A 20517-nucleotide genomic window follows, 5' to 3' on the forward strand; every position below is an offset into this window, starting at 1 on the left:
TTCCCTTTGTTTGTGGGGGTGGGGGAAGGTTGTAGTGTTGCAATAAACAAAAAAGAATAGAAACTTTTTCATCTTTTTAAGAGTTTTTATTTTAAGGCATTCACAGGAACTACTGACTTTCTTTTCTACGCATGAAAAAGACCGTCTTGTATTTTCCTTTTCTTTTATTCTAATATGGAGCTGTTAGCAAAATTATGATCTTCATGACCATTAAAGAGGCTAAAGTTGCCCCTTTGAGCCATTCTGCCCATTGCACAGCTAGTGTATGCAGATTATAGTACAGGGCAAAGTTACTGCATTGGCATTTGCTGTGGCACCCAACCAAATGGGAGATATAAACTTTCCATGGATGCGCAGTAGACTTGGAAACCCTGTTTATCATAAGGCTGATGACCTAGCACTAATCACCTAAGTTACACTGCTTGGTTTATCACCTTCTTAATTGCTTTACCCTCTTTAGTGTGTCTGAATTTTTTAATATACTTTTCTTCTGTCTTATATCTTTTGTTTCTTTTGCTGTTATCCTTTACTCATTAAGTACTACACAGGACATTTACTACAGGACCATTAATCTTTATTACCCGTCTCTTACTCCCTTACCTCTCCTATCCTCCTCACCATTCTGCCAGCTTTATGATGCTAAACATGTTAAAAAAAAAAAAAAAAAAAAGATCAGACTCTTGTCTCAAGAAACAACCTTATGATAGTAAAGATATGTACAGTATTGTCAAAATTACACTTAAGATATATAAACTTGTTCATCAGTTTTAGTTGCTTTTATTGAGCAATGTCGAACAGGGAGATAATACTTGGGAAAATCTAAACTTGAGTAAGAACTTTTAAAAGGCATAAATCTGGAAACACCTGATTTTCATTCCTCTTTTTTCCTCCCTTGTAGCCTCAAAACATTTTCCACCAGCTTGCCTAGAACCTCCCTTTCCTGAGCAATCATCAATATTCCCTTTTATGAGAGCCCTCAAAACTGAGGGCATTTTTTTCTTGTTATGTTGATGGGCTAGCAGAGGCTGTGAAGCCACTGAGCGCGCAGTTTCCAGAACTGAAATGTTAAACCTCTGAGCTTGGCACTGCCCATTCCTAAGTCAGGCTGTAAAACCTGACTTTGGCTGCTCCCTTCCTCCTTTTTGTTCCTCCTTCATGAATCTCTAAATTCCCTTAAAATGTTGACAGAGGCTGAACCTAGGGTAATTTGGATTTACCTGATGGTATAGATTGTGCCCTTCATTTTGTCTTTGGGGTTTTCTTAGGTTATATGATTTTATATAGCAGCTGCCACTGGTTGAGGTCCCCTATTAACTCCCAAACACGTATTTTTTTTTTACTGGAAGATGATTCTTCTAGACTCATCTGCAGTAAAGAATAATCTCAGAAGCTCCTAGTTGTTCCTCTAAGTTAGCCTGTGCTTAAAATGATGTGAGTACTCTTCATTACCCCAGGTGGATTAAAGAAGGTGACATGCTTAAAGAAATGAACAATTGGGGTGTCCAAAGTACAGAAATCATTTCTATCTTGCCTCTAAGGAGCATTTCTCATGTTTCTTTTATTATTACCATCATGAGCATTATTATTTGTTCATCCATAAGGGTACCTTAAGATACTACTTCTGATTCCCAGAAATCTCAGCTGAAGATATGCTAAAAGTTGATGTCTTTATCAACAGCACATAGAATGCAAGCATAGTAGAGGGCTATGAATAAACCCAGATATGTAGAATAAATTCTCCTGGCTAGTCCACTAAAAAAAGGAATTCAAATATAAGAGACTAGTGTTAAGAGTTAATGTTAATATATATGAAATATTGTCACCTAAACTAGAGGGTCTACATTTCCCATTCTCTAAAATGGAAAGAAATTTCTCAAAACACTATATGGTTTACTTATTTATTATATATGTTACTTATTTATTATATATGTTATTTATTATATATATTTATTATATATGTTTACTTATTTATTATATATGTTTACTTATTTATTATATATATATATTTATTATATCTTCTCCGTCAGAATATAAGTTCCATATGTTCACTGTTGTATCCCCATCTCCTACAACATTGCTTAACATGTGGTGTGGTAGGTACTCATTACACATTTGTTGAATGAATTAACATAACATTGTATATATTGATTTTTCTTTCAATGTCCTTATCCTGCTTCCTCAAAATAAGGACCTACTCAGGTAGACTTTTTCACCTCAGTACCTGCTGTGATTTAGTGATTTAAGCAAAATATATGCTTGTCTCTTCAAAGTTCTTATGGTGATCAATTGGTAATGTCAAAGAGAAATCAGTAGATTGGGCTCTTAAAAATAGCACTGGCTGGGTGTGGTGGCTCACGCCTGTAAGCCCAGCACTTTGGGAGGCTGAGGCAGGCGGATCACCTGAGGTCAGGAATTCGAGACCAGCCCGGCCAACATGGTGAAATCCTGTCTCTACTAAAAATAGAAAGAATTAGCCGGGTGTGGTGGCACGTACCTGTAGTCCCAGCTACTTGGGAGGCTGAGGCAGAAGAATTGCTTGAGCCTGGGAGGCAGAGGTTTCAGTGAGCCGAGATCGCTCCACTGCACTCCAGCCTGGGTGACAGAGCAAGATTCTGTCTTAAAAATAAAAATAAAAAGTGCTGCCTTAGGAGTCAAGAAAATACGGGGGGGTTCTATTGTCTTGTATTTTAACTGAGGTTTAATGTATATACACTAAATTGTAGAGGCCTTAAATGTATAGTGTGATAAATTTTGAAAATTATATATACCCGTGTAACCGCTACCCCAGTTAAGATATAGTACATTTCCATTTTCAATAAATCCTCATACTCTTTTCTAGTCAATCCTCCTAAAGCCTTTCCTCTTGGGTTGCTGATGGCTGCCTTCTCACTGCATCCTCGCATGGCCTTTTCTGTGTGTGCATCCCAGGGAATGCTTCCTCTTCTTATACGGACACCAGTCACTCTCAGGCCCACCCCTATGACCTCATTCAACTTAACAACCTCTTTAAAGGTCTTGTCTCCAAATATCGTCACATTCTGAGGTGTCCTGGTCTTTAGGACTTCAGATTAATTAGGGAAGGCAAAACTAAGTCCATAACAACCACTTTCTCTCTAATTTTTGTGCCTTAGACCATCTAGGGGTTTTATTACAATATAGAATACAATGAGAAAAGTAGACTTCCATGCCTTGTTCCCAACCTTATAGGGAAAAGATAGTCTTTCACCATTAAGTATGATTTTAGCTGAAGGGTTTTTTTTATTTTTATTTATTTATTTATTTATTTATTTATTTATTTGTTTATTTTTTTGAGAAGCAGTCTTGCCCTTGTTGCCCAGACTGGAGTGCAGTGGTGCTATATCGGTTCACTGCAGCCTCCACCTCCTGGGTTCAAGCAGTTCTCCCGCCTCAGCCTCCTGAGTAGCTGGGATTACAGGTGTGCGCCATCACGCCTGGCTAATTTGTTTTTATTTTTAGTTTTTTATTAGACGGAGTTTTTGCTCTTGTTTCCCAGGGTGCAGTGCAATGGCATGATCTTGGCTCACCACAACCTCCACCTCCCGGGTTCAAGGGATTCTCCTGCCTCAGGCTCCTGAGTAGCTGGGACCACAGGCGCTCACCACCACGCCCGGCTAATTTTTTGTATTTTTAGTAGCAACAGGGTTTCACCATGTTGACCAGGCTGGTCTCAAAATCCTGACCTCAGGTAGCCACCGTGCCAGGGCAGCTGGAGGCTTTTTGAAAATGCTCTTTATTGGGCTGAGAAAGTTTCCTCCTAGTTTGCTGAAAGTCTTTGTCATAAAGGGGTGTTGAATTTCATCAAATCTTTTTTTCTGTACTTACGATCATGTTATGTTTTTTCTTCTCAGAAGGCAGTTTAATGATTACACTGATTGGGAGATATTGGGGTGGTAATTTTATTTTTTTTATTTTTTTTTTGGTAATGACCTTGTCAGCTTTGGGTATCAGAGTTATGCTAGTGTCATAAATGCATCAGGAAACATCAGTGGAAATGGTGTGGTAGGTACCTTCAGGGCCTCATCTCTCCCAAGAAACACTGAAAAATCTTGCAAAAACTGTCAGAAGCTACCTTATCAGAACTCTGGAGGATAGTGAAAGATTTACAGAAACAAAACCAATTCCTAGCCAGGAGAAAGGCTACTGAAGCATTGTAGAAGGACGTCAGTGTTAACTTAGTCTTGCCCTACCCCAAGCTTGCCCAACCCACAGCCTGTGGGCCATATGTGGCCCAGGACAGCGTTGAATGCAGCCCAACACAAGTTTGTAAACTTTCTTAATGTTTCATAATATTTCTCAAAACATTACGAGATTTTTTTTTTTGCGATTTTTTTTAAGCTCATCAGCTATCATTAGTGTATTTTATGTGTAGTCCAAGACAGTTCTCCCAAGGTGTCCTAGGGAAGCCAAAAGATTGTGTGCCCCTGCCCTCCCCTCTTCCCAGCGTGGCAGCAGTCTAAAAGATGGCAGCCTGAGTTCCAGGTTTTAGTATCTGCCCTCTGAGGAAGCAGAGCAGACCCTGTTCTCAAGGGATTGTTTCTCTGTTTTGACCTGTCTGTGGATTCCCTAAAGGGCTGACACATGGAGCCTGCCTTTGTTTTGTTTGACTAAACTTTCTCTGGGCAGAGAGTGGCTACATATAGGACATTCCTTGAAAACACTGAAAATCAGATGAACACACCACTGGCACCTGGGGTTTAAAAAAATAAATAACAATGAAGCAAACAATAGACACAACAAAAAGTCAGATGATCTAGAATAAATAGAAGATCTGAATAGACCTGTGTAACAAGTAAAAAGATTGAATCAGTAATCAAAACCTCCCAACAAAACAAGCCCAGGACCAGATGGCTTCACTGATGAATTTTACCAAACATTTAAAGAATTAACACAAATACTTCTCAGACTCTTCCAAAAAATGTAAGAGGAAAGAATACATCCTAATGAAATGGGAAAAGTTCCCCTATCTCCCTTGAAGGGTGTGTAATGGGGGAGTGGCTCGCTTCTTCAGTGCCCTGCTGCTCAAACCTCTAGGGGGAGCATGCAGATGGGCAGGTTGTGGGGCTCCGACCACACGGCAGTGTCTAGGGGTAGATGTTTACAGCTCCTGAAGCCACAGTGGGCATTAGCTGCCGTGTGCCCTTTTAGTTTTGCCGTCTATAGGTGGCTTGTGTTAACCAGCTCAATTAGACCCTCTACCTGTTGCAAGGGCAGAGGGCTTTCTGTATCCTGGGTTCTTGCCTTAGTGTACTGGAAAAACTGGATCACACGTGGGCTTGGAGAATGAATGCAAGGTTTTATTTAATAGTGGGAGTAGCTCTCAGCAGATGGATGGGGAGTCAGAAGGGTGATGGAGTAGGAAGGTAGTTTTACCCTGGAGTTGGGCTGCTTAGTGGCTGGACTCTCTTCCAACCGCTTTGGCCAAATTCCCCTCGCTGTCTGCATCGTTCCACCAGTCAATGGCCTGCCAGTGTCTGCTGGTGCCTGTTGGTATGTTCTTCTGCTCCTCTCGATGTCCAGCTGCTTGTGTGCTCTTCTGCCGGTGTGTTCCTCTTGATATCCAGTAGCTTCTGTCCCTTCCCGCTAGGGTCTCGGGGTTTTTATGGGCACAGGATGTGGGGGTGGCAGGCCGGGGTGGTCTTGGAAAATGCAACATTTGTGTGCCAAGCAGGAGTGCTTGTCCTCACCTTGGTCCGTGGGCACAGGCCCGATGGTGGAACCATCACCAGAGACCCTGCCCTTTTCATCCCTGCACTTCCCTGCACCCCTCCCTGATATCAAAGCCAGAGACAGATGTCACAAGAAAAGCAAACTATAGACCAGTATTCTTTATGAGTATGGATGAAAATATACTTATCAAAATACTAGCAAGCCGAATACAGCATATTAAAAGGATTATACATCATAACTAAGTGAGATTTAGCCCAGGAATACAAAGGCAGTTCAACATACAAAAATCAATCAGTGTAATACACATTAATAGAATGAAGGAATAACCACATGATCGTCTCAGTTTACACAGAAAAAGCATTTGACAAAATCCAACATGCTTTCATGCTATCTGCCCAACTTTATAGGAAATTGTTTGTTGACTCTGCCATAATAAGTCACCAAGGACAAGGAGAGGTATTGGAAGAGTACACATGAAAAGTTGTTATAGGACAGAACAGAAGTGGCACATATAATGTCCACTGGCTTTCCACCTTACCACACATAATTACAAGGAGGATTAGGGAATATAATCTAGCTGTGTACCTAGGAGGAAGGAAGGAGTACATTTTGGTGGATAACTGACAGCATCTGCCACAGCAGCATTCTTCATAATAGCCCCAAACCAGAAATACTCCGAATGTCCCTCAATAGCAGAATGGATAAAAAGTCATAAATGCATACAATGGAATAGTACTTAGCAAAGAAAACAAAGAAACTGCAGTACATAAAAATTATCAGCATAGGTAAATTTTGCAGACAATTTAAGCAAAAGAAGTCTCAAAAATAATATACATAATATGTTTCTAAAGTTCAAAAGCAACAAAACTAAATGACATGTTTAACCAAACACATAAATGGTAGAACTATAAAGAATAGAAGGAAATAATTATTAGAATAGTTGGGGCCCCTGGATACAAGAAGGAATTGTGACTGGGGATGGATATTGGTATTGTATCTGGGTGGTAGTGCTGCCAGGGCTTGCTTTCTTGAGCTGGGAATGGGTTACACTGGTTTTGTCTTTATAATTTATTCTTTAAACTGAATAGATAATATGGCTCAGCTGTTTAAAAAATATAAAATAAAACAAAGGGCCCAGAAACAGAGTTTTCTTAAACATTGAGCTCTAAGAAAAAAAAATTGCTGTGAAATATACCCAGTTATATCTAAATAGGACATGATCCATTATAATCAATTCCATCTGTGCATGTGAAAATATATGTGCATGTTTATGTAAATGCATTCACATATATTACATGTATATAAACATACACATTTATGTATGAAATCAATTAGCCTAGTAATATTCTTACCAGCATTTTATTTATTTTATTTATTTTTTTTTTTTGAGTCAGAGTCTGGCACTGTTGCCCAGGCTGGAGTGCAGTGGCACGATCTCGGCTCACTGCAACCTCTGCCTCCTGGGTTCAAGCAATTCTTCAGCCTCAGACTCCTGAGTAACTTGGATTTCAGGCGCCCGCCACCAGGCCCAGCTGATTTTTTGTATTTTTAATAGAGATGGGGTTTCACTATGTTGGCCAGGCTGGTCTCGAACACTTGACCTCATTGTTCACCCGCCTCGGCCTCCCAAAGTGCTGGGATTACAGGCCTGAGCCACCGCACTCTGCCAGCATTTTTTATTTTTTTTAAGCATATGTTGTTATTGTGTGTATGTGTCTGTGTTTGTGTGTGTGTGTGTGTTTAAATATACAGGAATATAGAGTTCCATGAATATGCATAACTGTAATTGTTGGTATACTTAATATTAAATAAAATTTATAAATGGAACAAATACCATTAAAAGCTGATGTATAGCTTTCTGGAAATGCAATAAGGAATAGAGCTTAGAGAATTAAGGAAAAAGAACAGTTAAACTTGGTCTGTGCTTTACAGCAATCATTCTTATCCTTTTCAGGGTCCCATACCCTTTCAGAATTTGGTAAAATATATGGTTTCTTTCTTCAGAAAAATAAATGAGCACACATATATACATTGTTGTGCCTTACAATTATGAGGTATTTGTACATTCCTGAAGTACATTCTTCAATTATAAAAATCCCTGGACCATCTGTTAAAATTCCTTCTTTAAATTGTCCCCAGGTATTCTGTGATAGTGACCGAAAATATATTTATATTCTGTCACTACCAAGCATTTCTTCTTCCCTTTCACCTCACTCACAAATCCCTTTCAGTTGTTTCTACTCCTATTTGTCTGTCTGAATTTCCTCTTACATCACCCAGGATTCTACCCAGACAATTATATTAGTAGTGAACTGCTTTGCCTGCCTTTGTTCTGTCTATTCCACTCTATTCTAAATTCTGCCTCAAAATTAATCTCTCCAAAGACCAGTTTGGTATTTTTTTTATCATTGTTGTTACTGTTTTATTTTTGAGTCCCTCTAAAATAATGCTTACAAGTTTGCCATACAGAGCCAAACAGACCTTGATTGCATTCAAAATCCAGCTTTGCTCTTACCAGCTGGGTGATATTGGACATGCTGCTTGATCTTTTTACAATTTCCACTTCCTTATCTGATAAAATAAGTACACTAATATAATTTAAAGACTGTTGTAAGGATTAATGAGATAATACGTTTAAAGTGATTAGCAGGGTACAAGGACATAGTGATGTTCAATAAATATTTCCTGACTAAATGAAATATTTAGCCTTGAGGTTTTCAATTTAATGCTTTTGCTAATGTAACTCTCTGTCTCCCATTTCATGCTCGTCATTGTTTCCTATCAAAGAATCCTACCTCCTGCGTCAAATGTTCCCCAAATCCTATAGCCAAATGTGAACTCTCCCATTTCTTAATTCCTCAGACTTTTCTTAGTACTTATTACAGCAGCATAGCATAATGGCCAAAGCTCTCAGGTCATCTTGGACATAGATACTAGCTCCATCACTTATAGCTCGGTGACCTTGGGCAGGTCACATAGGCTCTTTATGGCTTATTTTCTTTATCTGCAAATTTGTTATAAAAATATTATCGTAAAGAGTTTTTATAAAAATAAAAAATAATTTCTAAAAAAGGTAAAACAATAGAGATAGAGTGGGGGCTAGGACCAGATTAAGGCCGGGAGCAGGTATTACATACAAATGGGCAAGAGGGAACCTTCTGGAACAAGGAAATATTCTAAAACTGAATTTTAAAAAGAAATACCTAAGTACCATGCAAATTTAAAATAAAAACTGGCTTGTAGCCATGCTTTCATAGCTATATAAAGTTACAATTTATCAAACTCTACAGTTAAAATGAGTAAATTTTATGATACTCAAGTTATACCTCAATAAAACTTATATATACACTGAGCATATTGTATGTGTTAGCAGTTACTACCTTATACTGCCTTGTATTATCTGTGGTTTTGGTTTTGTTTTTTTCTTGAGACAGAGTCTTGCTCTGTTGCCCAGGCTAGAGTGCAGTAGCATGACCATAGCTCACTGCAGCCTCAACCTCCTGGGCTCAAGGGATCCTCCTGCCTCAGCCTCCTGAGTAGCTGGGACTAGGACTGCAGGCACATGCCACCACACCTGGCTAATTTTATTTTTTATAGAAACAGGATCTTGCTATATTGCCCAGGCTGGTCTCCAACTCCTGGCCTGATCCTCCTGCCTGGGCCTCCCAAAGTGCTCGGATTACAGGTGTGAGCCACTGAGCCCATCCTCTATGTCTCTTTATGTGATTGTCAAAAGTGTCTTGTGTCCTTACTCTCATACCTTCCTTCCCCTCCCTATAAACTAAGCCTGAGCTTAATCCTGGCACTGGCCAGTATTAATATGTACTTGTTTGGGTTGAGGGTACCACAGATTTCTATATATAAAGAAGAATGAATTGTGGCTTTAGAGGCTGGTCTTTTACATCTATGCATAATAGATTAGTGGGACCCCATCTCTACAAAAATAAAAATAAAGAATTAGCCTGGCATAGTGGCACACATTTGTAGTCCCAGATACTCAAGAGGCTGAGGCAAGAGGATCACTTGGGCCCAGGAGGTCGAGGTTGCAGTGAGCTGGGATTGCACCACTACACTCCAGCCTAGTGATAGAGTGAGACCCTGTCTCAATAAACAAACAAACAAACAGAGTAGAGAATAGTTGACATAAAGAGTATAGGTTTTGAAGCCAAGGATAATGGTGATCATTTTGATGCTAATCGCTATAGCTGTAAGACTCTAGCCTTCTCTATGCCTGATGATTTCAGGTTGCATGCAACCTGTTGCCATTCCCAAAGTTAGCATACTGCACTCCTGGCATTTTAGGGTCTGGTATTCCCAGCACTCCAAAGCTTTTTGTTATTTGAATACTCTCCTTTTTGTCAAAGAGTGGATCTTCCCAAATAACTTCATGCATCCTGGATAACAGTTTTCAAAGAACCAGAAGAAAAACTGCATGTGATTCTTACAGTCTTCCAAGATAAATATAGCAATATTTTATGTTGTTTAGAAACTAATAATAACTGAAAAATAAAATAAAAACAATATTTCTGTCCATACCATCTTTTTATTTAGCACTCCAGAAGAGAAAAGTAATTACAAACTAAACATTGCTTGTTGGAAAGGAATTGAGGCCAAGTCAGGCAGTTCCTGGGAGGATAAACTATTGCTTAGGAACTTTCCCATGGCACTCAAATGAATATTAGTTGAGCATATCTTCCAATTAAGACATGTGTTTTAGCCAATGTTGAGTTCTCTAAAAGAAACTTTCAAGAGTTATATATATCTTGAAAGTGTTTTAAAGATGATCAATTTAATTTGGAGGGTTTAGAGTTACAAAGTGCTGGAATCTTTCTTATGAAAGTTAAAGGGAGCAAAATAAAACATCCCACCTCCTTGGGCATTTTCACAGTAAACCAAGATCAGCAGGGATTTACTAGAAAATCAGGTTTAAAAACAAAATCTCTAGTTACTCTGTCACTGCAAAAATGTATTTTCTTAAAGTACATTATAGATTTCCCATGTTTACAAAACTGAAGTGAGTTTTTCATATGCCATTGTTACATTTCAGGGAAACAAGTAGCTTACCTTTGAAGCTTGGACATTCCTATAATGTCTTATAAATTTACTAAGAGCGAACTTTTCCATTTTATTTTATTGAATGCCCAAATTATTTTCTTTATTTTTCATATAGGAACAATGACAGGAGTTAGAAAAGATGCATCTACATCTCCTATGCCAACAGGAAGCCTAAAGGATTTTGTCACCACAGCCTCACCATCATTACGGCACACCACCTCCCGGTAAGCTTCAGAGATTCTTTAGTTTTTAATATTCTCCCTATGAGAGCATTTTTTTGAAGTTTATTTAATAAGGAATGGAAAAATCTTGACAACTCTTAGCGATTCTTTCTCAAAAGACGTCCTTCTTTTGAAGCATCTAGATTTGGCCAGTTTGAACCACATGGAGTCCTTTTCTTTATACATGCACTTTCTTAGTTGATCATGGTAATGGGTAAGGGCTTCCATAGAAACCTAAAGCTAAACCTATCCTTCACCAGAAAGTCTGTTTAGCAGCAGGGCTTTCCCAATTTATCACAGAAAAGTTATACATTTAGACTATAAGTTTAACTAGCTGAAATCATTGTTATTGAACATTATAGTGGCTTTTGTACTAGTTAAAGGAATACCAACATTAACTTATACCAGACACATTTGAAGGGTTAAGCATTTGATCAGCCTTTTCTGGAGTCAGGGAAAGAAATATCTTATTTTAAATTTCCCATGTCTAATAAACCAACCCCCACATTATGTAATTAAGGCTGAGTATATAAACATCAGTACCAAAAGGGCTTGGTTTATGTTTCCTCAGGGATATGATTGGTTTTGAGCACTTAAATTCATAGCAGCTTATCCGATGAATTGAATATAAATGTTAAGACCTAATTTGTAGTTAATTTGAAGTCCATTGGCTTTGCAAAGTAGAAATGCCCAAATTGCAAGTCTCGAGTCTGATGATTTTAAAGATGTACTCTAAAATTTATTATTTTGGTTTGAGGTAATTTCAAAGGGAAGAGAAAGATTATTTCTTCCTCCTCTAAAAAGTTGTATTCCAGTCCAGTGCCTATAGATATGCTGTTCCACAGAAGCCAAACCTAGGAAACAGTGTGTTCATCCTATTTTGGCTCTTTTTGTCATTCCTTTAATTCTGGAGCTGGAAAGGTAAGCATCTTAAAGAACTTTTGAGAAATGACTCCAACACAAAAGATAATAACAATAGCTACCATCTATTAAGTATCTGCCATGTCCCTAGCACCTTCTCAAGCCCTTTATATGCATTGTCTAATTTAATCTTTACAACCTTATGAGGTGGTACTATTATCCCCATTTTTAAAGTTAGGAAACTAAGGTTCAGAGATATTGAAGAACAGTCTAAGGTCACATAGCTAACAACAGGCAAAGCCAGCATTTCAGACTCTAAACCTGGTAATCCTAAATATTGTAACAGTTGACAATGACAACCTATTTTGGAGGCCACATACAATCAAAAAGAGAATTTAACTAGTTTGCCACATCCTTTCACTGTTGCTGCTTTCTTCTTTTTTTTTTTTTTTTTTGAGACGAAGTCTCACTCTGTCGCCAGGCTGGAGTACAGTGGTGCGATCTCAGCTCACTGCAACCTCCACCTCCCAAGTTCAAGCAATTCTTCTGCCTCAGCCTCCCAAGTAGCTGGGACTACAGGCACCCGCCCCCACACCCAGCTAATTTTTTTTTTGTATTTTTATTTTTATTTTTATTTTATTTTTTGAGACAGAGTCTCGCTGTGTCACCCAGGCTGGAGTGCAGTGGCGCAATCTCGGCTCACTACAAACTCCACCTCCTGGGTTCATGCCATTCTCCTGACTCAGCCTCCTGAGTATCTGGGACTACAGGCGCCCGCCACCATGCTCAGCTAATTTTTTGTATTTTTAGTAGAGACGGGGTTTCACCATGTTAGCCAGGATGGTCTTGATCTCCTGACCTTGTGATCTGCTTTTTTGGTATTTTTAATAGGGACAGGTTTTTACCATGTTGGCCAGGATGGTCTCAATCTCTTGCCCTCATGATCCGCCCACCTTGGCCTCCCAAAGTTCTGGGATTACAGGTGTGAGTCTCCATGCCTGGCCGCTTTCTTTTATTTTTAACGCTACTATTGTTGACATTCTTCCAAAGATCCACAATAAGTTGTGATTCTGAAATGTTGATGGGGCTTCCTCTTTGGATCACTTAACGTTGTGGCTGAAAGCTTGTGCTCAGAGGGTTTCCATCCTAGCTCACCTTGAGGGATTCATTTGGAGGGATTAGAGGTAAAGAAGGAAGATTATCTAGATTTTCAATCTTAGTGAATTCTCCTATTGTTAAAGATTAAAATGAGATCTTTAACACCACTTTAATATATTATTTTTGATGGTTGCATTTCAGTTTAGAGGGAAGTATGAAAAAATGGAATAAAATGTTTCCCCAGTAAGAGTTTTATAAAACATCCTCAGCACATATTTTTTGAATGGATCATATCAACATTGTAGAGTTTTACAAGCCCAGGTTAAAACTGCTGTGAAGAGTCATATTTACAGACTTTAAAAAAGGATTATCTATTTGTCCTTAATACTGCAGATCAGCTAAATATAGATTCTCAGAAGCTTCCTATGTAATGAGCATTTGGCTTAATAAAACAACATGTAGCACACCATATTTTATCCTTAGAAATGCATGATGACATCATATAGGTCTCTTATACGAAGTGCAGAGTTAAAAAAAAAAATCAGTACTATGAAAATCAGTTACCAAGAAGGCATAGTGGTGGCTTTCCAGATTTCAGAATCAGGATTATTTGAATTGTTTTTATTTCAAAGTGTAGAAAACGCATTTTTTAAAATAGACTACATATCAGTCACATGCAAACTCTTAATGTAAGAGAAGAGCCTATTGTTCTTTATCTCAACAAACCTTTGAAGTACCAAAGGGAACAAGAGTAAAAGCTCTTCCCCTGTCCACCTTAAATTCCAAGAATTTTCAAGACCTGCAAACAAGGATGGGGGTAAGACAGATGCCAGTGGGAGACAGGTTTTCCTTTGTTCTCTGAAAATACCTAGAAGAGTTCCATTTCATTCCATGTGCAGGTGAAAAAAACAGGTGAGGCAGAGTCATCTTTCTCATTCACAGTGTTGGTTGTTAATTGTTCTCACTGCTGGCTGTCAATATTATGTAAAATTTTCATTCCCCATTCAAGATGGAAAAAGTTGTGGCTGAAAATGTTAACATTTGCATTTTTATTTGTTGATTTATTTAAAGGACAGCCTCTCCTACAGCAATCCATCACTTGGTGACACCCCAAATATGAATAATGTATTGTAGACTTGCAGTTACAATGTGTAATAAGTGCTAGAGACAGTAAAGGAATGTTAACTATGTTGCAAATGTAATATTTATTGACTCATAAAGTTTATTTCTTTTAAGGTTCAATAATACTGACCATAAGACATTAATATCACTTATCCTGATTTTAGCTGGGCACCTTTGTATGTAGAAATATTCATCTATCTCATGCTAACAAAATAAATATGTAATTTACAGCATAAGCAAAGGGGGCATTATAGTTTTCTGTGCTGAAAGCTGCAGTGTTTCTTTCTCTCCATTTCACTTCTGGCTCTCCACACTGATCACACACCCCTAAGCTGCCTAAGAGAATAAGCACAGTGGTCATCTTGGCACAAGAGGGTGGTGAAGCTGAATTAAATGTACCATTCATTTCTGTTTGAATGGAACAAGCAATGCCCCACAGACCACTCCACCTGGAAAGAGGAGTTGAGGGGTTTTCTCCCTGTCATTCTGAACACCTCGGGGTAGGTGAGCCTTGGCTCTAAAAGAAACTTAAATAAATACCTTTCCTACCAAATGAATGAATCAGAGTTTACCAAGTCTATTTGATCCTTTAGTCTTCAGTGTGAAGCCAGAGCTGGGCAAGTTACCATTCGCTTCTCAAATGAATGTGTTATGAGCACAGATATAACTGATAATTAACCATTTTGTGCCTTCTAGAATTAGGTGTGTCCATTGTCAACAATAAAGATCATACAGGAAATATCTAACACTCAAAGCAAAAGAAGTAATGATAATTAGCAACCATCAGCTGTAATTGTCATCTACATTAAGATGCAGAATTATGTATTTCTTCGTTATAAATAGCCTTTCTAATTGTACTTGATGTATGCCAATTTAATCAAAAAGTATACTTGCAACAGGCAGAATTTGCATTAATGTAGCTTTGGATCTTCAGGTCTTTTATTTCAGATTTGACTGGGAAAGAAGGCCTATTACAGCTGTATATCCTTGATATGTTGGTGTCTTTTTCTATTCAGGTGTGTATATCTGATACATTTTATATTAAAATGAAGATAGTATCTTCTGAGATTGCTCAATGCAACAGAAATCTTGTCACCTTTTAAAATATTCGTGGAGTTTGTATTTTTCAGTCATATGGTGACACGGTGATTGTTGGACCCTGATAAACAGAGGCACACCAGACCTACAGGAGCAGGATTAGATTCTCAGTCCCTGAAGTAAAAGGTTACTAAGGTCACTTCTTTCTGTTCTTCTATGACTTCTACAAACAGTTACAGCTGGTGCTCTCCCTGTGTCTTTGTGTGTCTGTGTGTAAGATGTGAAGAAAGAAAGGGAAATTTCACTAAATCATGCCAAACTAGTGAATTTTCAGAACTGGAACTGGAATTAGCCTGTTTCTAGGATGTACTGTTCACTTTTTTAACTTTTTTTTTTTTTAAGAAAGATGAGTTTTTAATGACAACACAAAAGCATTAAAGGTTTTTGTTTTGTTTTATTTTGTTTTGTTTCTTTTTGAGTTACTGGTGGGGAGAGGTGTTGATTTTGTGAAGCTTCTTTTTTCTCGACAGGATTTGGGAAATACTTGAGTACATACTTTGAGGGACTTGATAAATTGTTTGGGGGCTTTTAAAAAATAGTTTATTTTTATTAATTGACACATCATAATTATACATATTTATGAGGTACATTGTGGTGTTTCAATACATGTATATATTGTGTAATGATCAAATCAGAGAATCTAGCACATCCATCGCTTCATACATTTATCATTTCTTTATGGTGAGAACATTCAAAATCCTCTCTTCTAGTTATTTTGAAATACATTAGGTTAGTGCAAAAGTAATTGCGGTTTTTTTCTATTAAAACTAATGGCAAAAACTGCAATTACTTTTGCACCAACCTAATACAATGCAATATTGTTAACCATAGTCACCCTACTGCACAATAGAACATCAGAACTTATTCCTCCTATCTAACTGTAACTTTGTACCCAATGACCCCTCTCTCCCCATGTCCCCACCTCGCACTCTTCCTAGCCTCTAGTAATCACTATTATACTCGCTGCTTCTATGAGATCAACGTTTTTAGATCCCACATACAAGTGAGATTGCTTGTTGGAAAGCAGTTGAGGCCAAGTCAACCAGTTCAGTATTTGTTTTTTGTGCCTGGCTTATTTCACTTGACATAATATCCTTCAGGTTCATCTATGTTGCCACAAATGACAGGATTTCATTCTTTTTTATAGCTGAATGGTATTCACTGTGTATATATACCACATTTTCATTATCCATCCATTTATGGACACTTAGGTTGACTCCATATCTTGGCTATTATGAGTGCTTCAGTAAACATGGAGTGCAGATATCTCTTTGACATACTGGTTTCATTTCCTTTGGATACATACCCAGCAGTGGGATTGTTGGATCATATGGTAGTTCTTTCTGTAATTTTTTGAGGAACATCCATACTATTTTTCATAATGGCTGTACTAATTTACATTCCGACCTAATAGTATATAAGAGTTTTCTTTCTCCAATCTTTGCCAGCACTTGTCTTGTCCTTTTGGTAACAGCCATTCTGACAGGAGCAAAGTGATATTTCATTGTGGTTTTGATTTGTATTTTCCTGATGATTATTGATTTTGAGAATTTTTTCACGTACCTGTTAGCCATTTTAATGTTTTCCTTTGAGAAATGTCTATTCAGGTCTTTAACCTATTTTTTTAGTCACTTTATTTTCTTGCTATTGAGTTGTTTGAGTTCCTTATATATTTTGCATAGTAACTTCTTATCAGATGGATAGTTTGCAAATGTTTTCTCCCATTCTGCAGGTTGTCTCATCACTCTGTTAATTGTGTCCTTTGCTGGGCAGAAGCTTTGATGTAATCCCATTTGTCTATTTTTGCTTTTGTTGCCTGTGCTTTTGAGGCTATATCCAGGAAAGCATTTTTCTGACCAATGTCATGGAGCTATTCCTCTTTAGTTTCTTCCAGTAGTTCCATAGTTTCAGGACTTACATTTAAGCCTTTAATCCATTTTGATTTGATTTTTGTATCTGATGAGAGATAGGGAGTCTAGTTTCACTCTCTGCATGTCTGCATGTGGATATCCAGTTTTCCCAGCATTGAAAAGACTATCCTTTTTCCATTGTATGTTCTTCACACCTTTGTCAAATATCAGTTGGCTATAAGTACATAGATTTATTTCCATGTTATTATGTTAATAGTTTAGTTTGAGTTTTTTTTTAAACCTTGCTTTGCTGCCAACCATATGCTTAATGTGTTCTGAAAATTTTGCTGTAAGCTTATGCCTTGCTGAGCTTTCTATGGTACAGTTGCCTGTGCACAGCCATGCTCACAAGGCAGCCGTTTAAACACAGCTGACTAAAAGGTGGCTTGTGTGATCTTTGGCCCACTGAGACTGAGAGCCAGGAACTAGGCTCAGAAGTATCTGAAACCTGGGACCATACTCTACCAATCCCAGTCTGGAAGGAATCTTCTCTCTGTTGTGAATACAGTATTTATTTATCTTTATTGTTATCTTAAGTAACTTAACATGAAAATCCAATTGCTTCCAGCTCCAGATATGATGGCACAGCCTTTAAAGTACCAGAACAACTGATGGTGTTTTGTTCCTTTGCTGGGCCAGAAAGAGGATGTTCCTCTTCATTCTCTGTGGGTTATAAACCAAGGCTTTAGCCCAGTGAGCAGGTCAGACACTATTTCGTTTCCCATATCACACTGCCAGTAACCATTCAAATTGAAGAGAAGGGAAAGTCATACAAATATGATCTGCCTGATTGTAACAGTGATCTGTTTTATCTCAGCTACAGAATTCTGGATTGACAGCTGCCATGGGATTCAAAAGCCACACACACACACACACACATACACACACACACACACATTTTTATACTGGGAACAAAAATATAATACTGAAATTTATAATTGCTAGTTCACAATTCTTAGCATAGTACTTTAGCATTGGCAGAATGATTTTAGGTACATTATTTCATTTAAATTGCATCACAATCCTGTGAGGTAAGTAGTAGTATTATCCCATTTGACAATGAGGAAATAAGAACTAAAGGAGACTGAGTAACTGACCAAGGTCACATAGTAGGAAGCAGAAAAGAAGACATGAATCTAGCTTTTCTAATCGCAACTTTCAGAGTTTTTTCATTCTTCCACTCTGGCTGAAACTTGGATTTGATTCTGAAGTGTAAGCACTGAGCTGATAAAATTCTGGTTTGGGGTAGGAATCAGACAAACTTACTTTAACATTGGAATTTGTTTTGTTTTTATAACTTGATAGAAAGAAACTTAGTTACACAGAGAAGTGGAGGTGTTGTGGTTCGATTATGCATAGCAGTCAAATTGCAATATTTGCTTGCATTTGTGTCCAGAATTCTAACAGTAACAAAACTGTTTTTTTTTAATGAGACTATCTTCTCACGTATACATTTACCTAAATATTTTAAACACTCAACCAGATTTTCTGATGTTCCTAGCAGAGGAAATGATCATGTATTATCCTCCCAGCAGGAGAGAGGGATAAGATAAACTAAGATCACAAACCTCTGCTGGGGTTTTCATAGTAGGTTTGAATAGCGAACCTTGCTGCGTGTATATAATAGAGCATATGAGTGATGACCCTATGTGATGATAGTGGCTATTATTCGTTAAATGCCAGTCACGTATCAGGTATTACATTGGGCATAGACGGATATATCCATTTATAATATATGTTCATACAAATTACATATTATTGTCAAGATTTTTAATGACTGTTAAAGCTCAGCTTCAAAATATCAGATAGAATTTATTCTCATTTTTCCAAAATGACTTTTTAAAGTATGAGCTGTAAGGCTGAGAACTGTAATTTTAGCTTTCCTTGCCCTCAGAGTAACAGTTTATTCACTATACACAAAGTAACATTAACCATAACTTTTCCATTTTGAGTATCTTGTAAATAATAAAATTAAAACCAGATGAAATGATACACATAAATTGATTATAGTAAAAAGGACTAATCTGGAAACTTCAGAAAATTATGTATTGAGCATGTAAAAGAAAATGTGAAGCTATAAACATGCCTGTCTCCCATGTTTAACCAAGAGGGTAAAAAGCCCAGCCATTCAAAAGGATTTTCATTTAGTTGGGTTGATAACTTGGAATTCCAGGCCACTGCAGTACCACTAAGAACAATAGAATGCATGGAAATTCTTAGGTGTTTGATGAAAAGATACTGCTTTTAGTTAAGTCATGATGTTGGGCCAATACTGTAATTCCCACTGTTAAAAGCCATTAATATAAGAATCCATTCCTCTTACACACACTGGTTTATAGTGTGTAAGTTAGGAAAATAAAGACAAATAGGCTAGAAAGAAATAATAACGATGTAGCAAATTCCAAGAAGTGAATTCAGCTTGAAGAAGCTTGTCAAGACATTCTTACTATAGAAAGAATATATTGTACTTGGGAAAATGTACATTACAACAGCTTATATTTACTACTCACTTAGATAGATAGAATTCTACTCCTTGGCTTCAGGAAATCTTTCTAAAGACCTAAGTTCTGGGTGAGGAGGTTGTAAGAGCTATTTTACTTTTCACATGATTTTTCAAATGTTCTACAACAATGTTATATTACTTCCATAATTTTAGAAACAATGTTTAAAAAGAAGACAAAGGGAACACATTTATAGGAGACAAACCCATTTGAAAATTTTACACTCAGTAGTTCCAAGTAGTTGCAAAAACCCTAAAGTTACTCTTGGCCCATAGGACATAAATATCTTATTTCCTTTGTCAGCCCAGCAATAGATGAGGATTATCCTTCCTTGTTGTGTCTTCTCCAGGGTACTGAACTCTGAAAACTGCTGTGAATGGTGACATCTGTTCAGTATTGCCAGTTCCTGCTGTCATTTCACAGCTTTTAGCCTCATGAACTGCCATTTTAGAGTTGTTCATTTGGTCCAAGGTTATCAAATTCCCTTAACTTCAACTTTAAGAAATATTTTTAATGTCTCTTCCTTAGGCATTTTAATGCTTTTATAAAAATTACTTTATATGTTACCTAATGTAATCCTTACAATCACAAGAAAGTAAAGCTCCAAGAGACAATTACAGAACAATTAAGAGCCCAGGTGTAATAATTATAACTCTGTGGTTTATAGACCTAGGTTTGAATGCTAGCTATGTGGTTTTGAACAAATCATTTAATTTAATCTATAAAATGGGAGTAATAATATCTCCCTCATAGGCATGTCATGATGATTAAGCAGGATAGTTTATGTAAAGTACGTAGCACAGGCCTGGTGCATGGCTAAGTACTCCATAAATAGTAGTTGTCATTATAGAACTTCCCAGGGTCACTCAAGCAATCAGGAACAAACTAGGATTTGGACCTTGCTCTTGTGATTCCAAACTATAAGTGTATCCCCTAACAAAGAGTTAGGAATAGGGTTAGGTT

General features: G+C 37.5%; 1 protein-coding gene across 11 annotated transcripts in view; it reads left to right on the top strand.

Moving 5' to 3' along the window:
* Positions 1-20517, top strand: part of KIAA1328 (KIAA1328 ortholog) — a 396501-nt gene that overhangs the window by 333659 nt on the left and 42325 nt on the right. For 9 of the 11 annotated variants that reach the window (XM_054461100.2, XM_054461101.2, XM_063653602.1 and 6 more), the window contains one exon: positions 10859-10967. In XM_054461100.2, coding sequence (XP_054317075.2) covers positions 10859-10967 — 109 coding nt within the window. Of the gene's footprint in view, positions 1-10858; positions 10968-14979; positions 15062-20517 lie in introns of all 11 variants that reach the window. The other 2 variants (XM_054461102.2, XM_054461103.2) reach the window with 1 other exon arrangement.

The sequence above is a fragment of the Pongo pygmaeus genome, chromosome 17 (genome assembly GCF_028885625.2).
Source record: "Pongo pygmaeus isolate AG05252 chromosome 17, NHGRI_mPonPyg2-v2.0_pri, whole genome shotgun sequence".
NCBI lineage: Eukaryota > Metazoa > Chordata > Mammalia > Primates > Hominidae > Pongo > Pongo pygmaeus.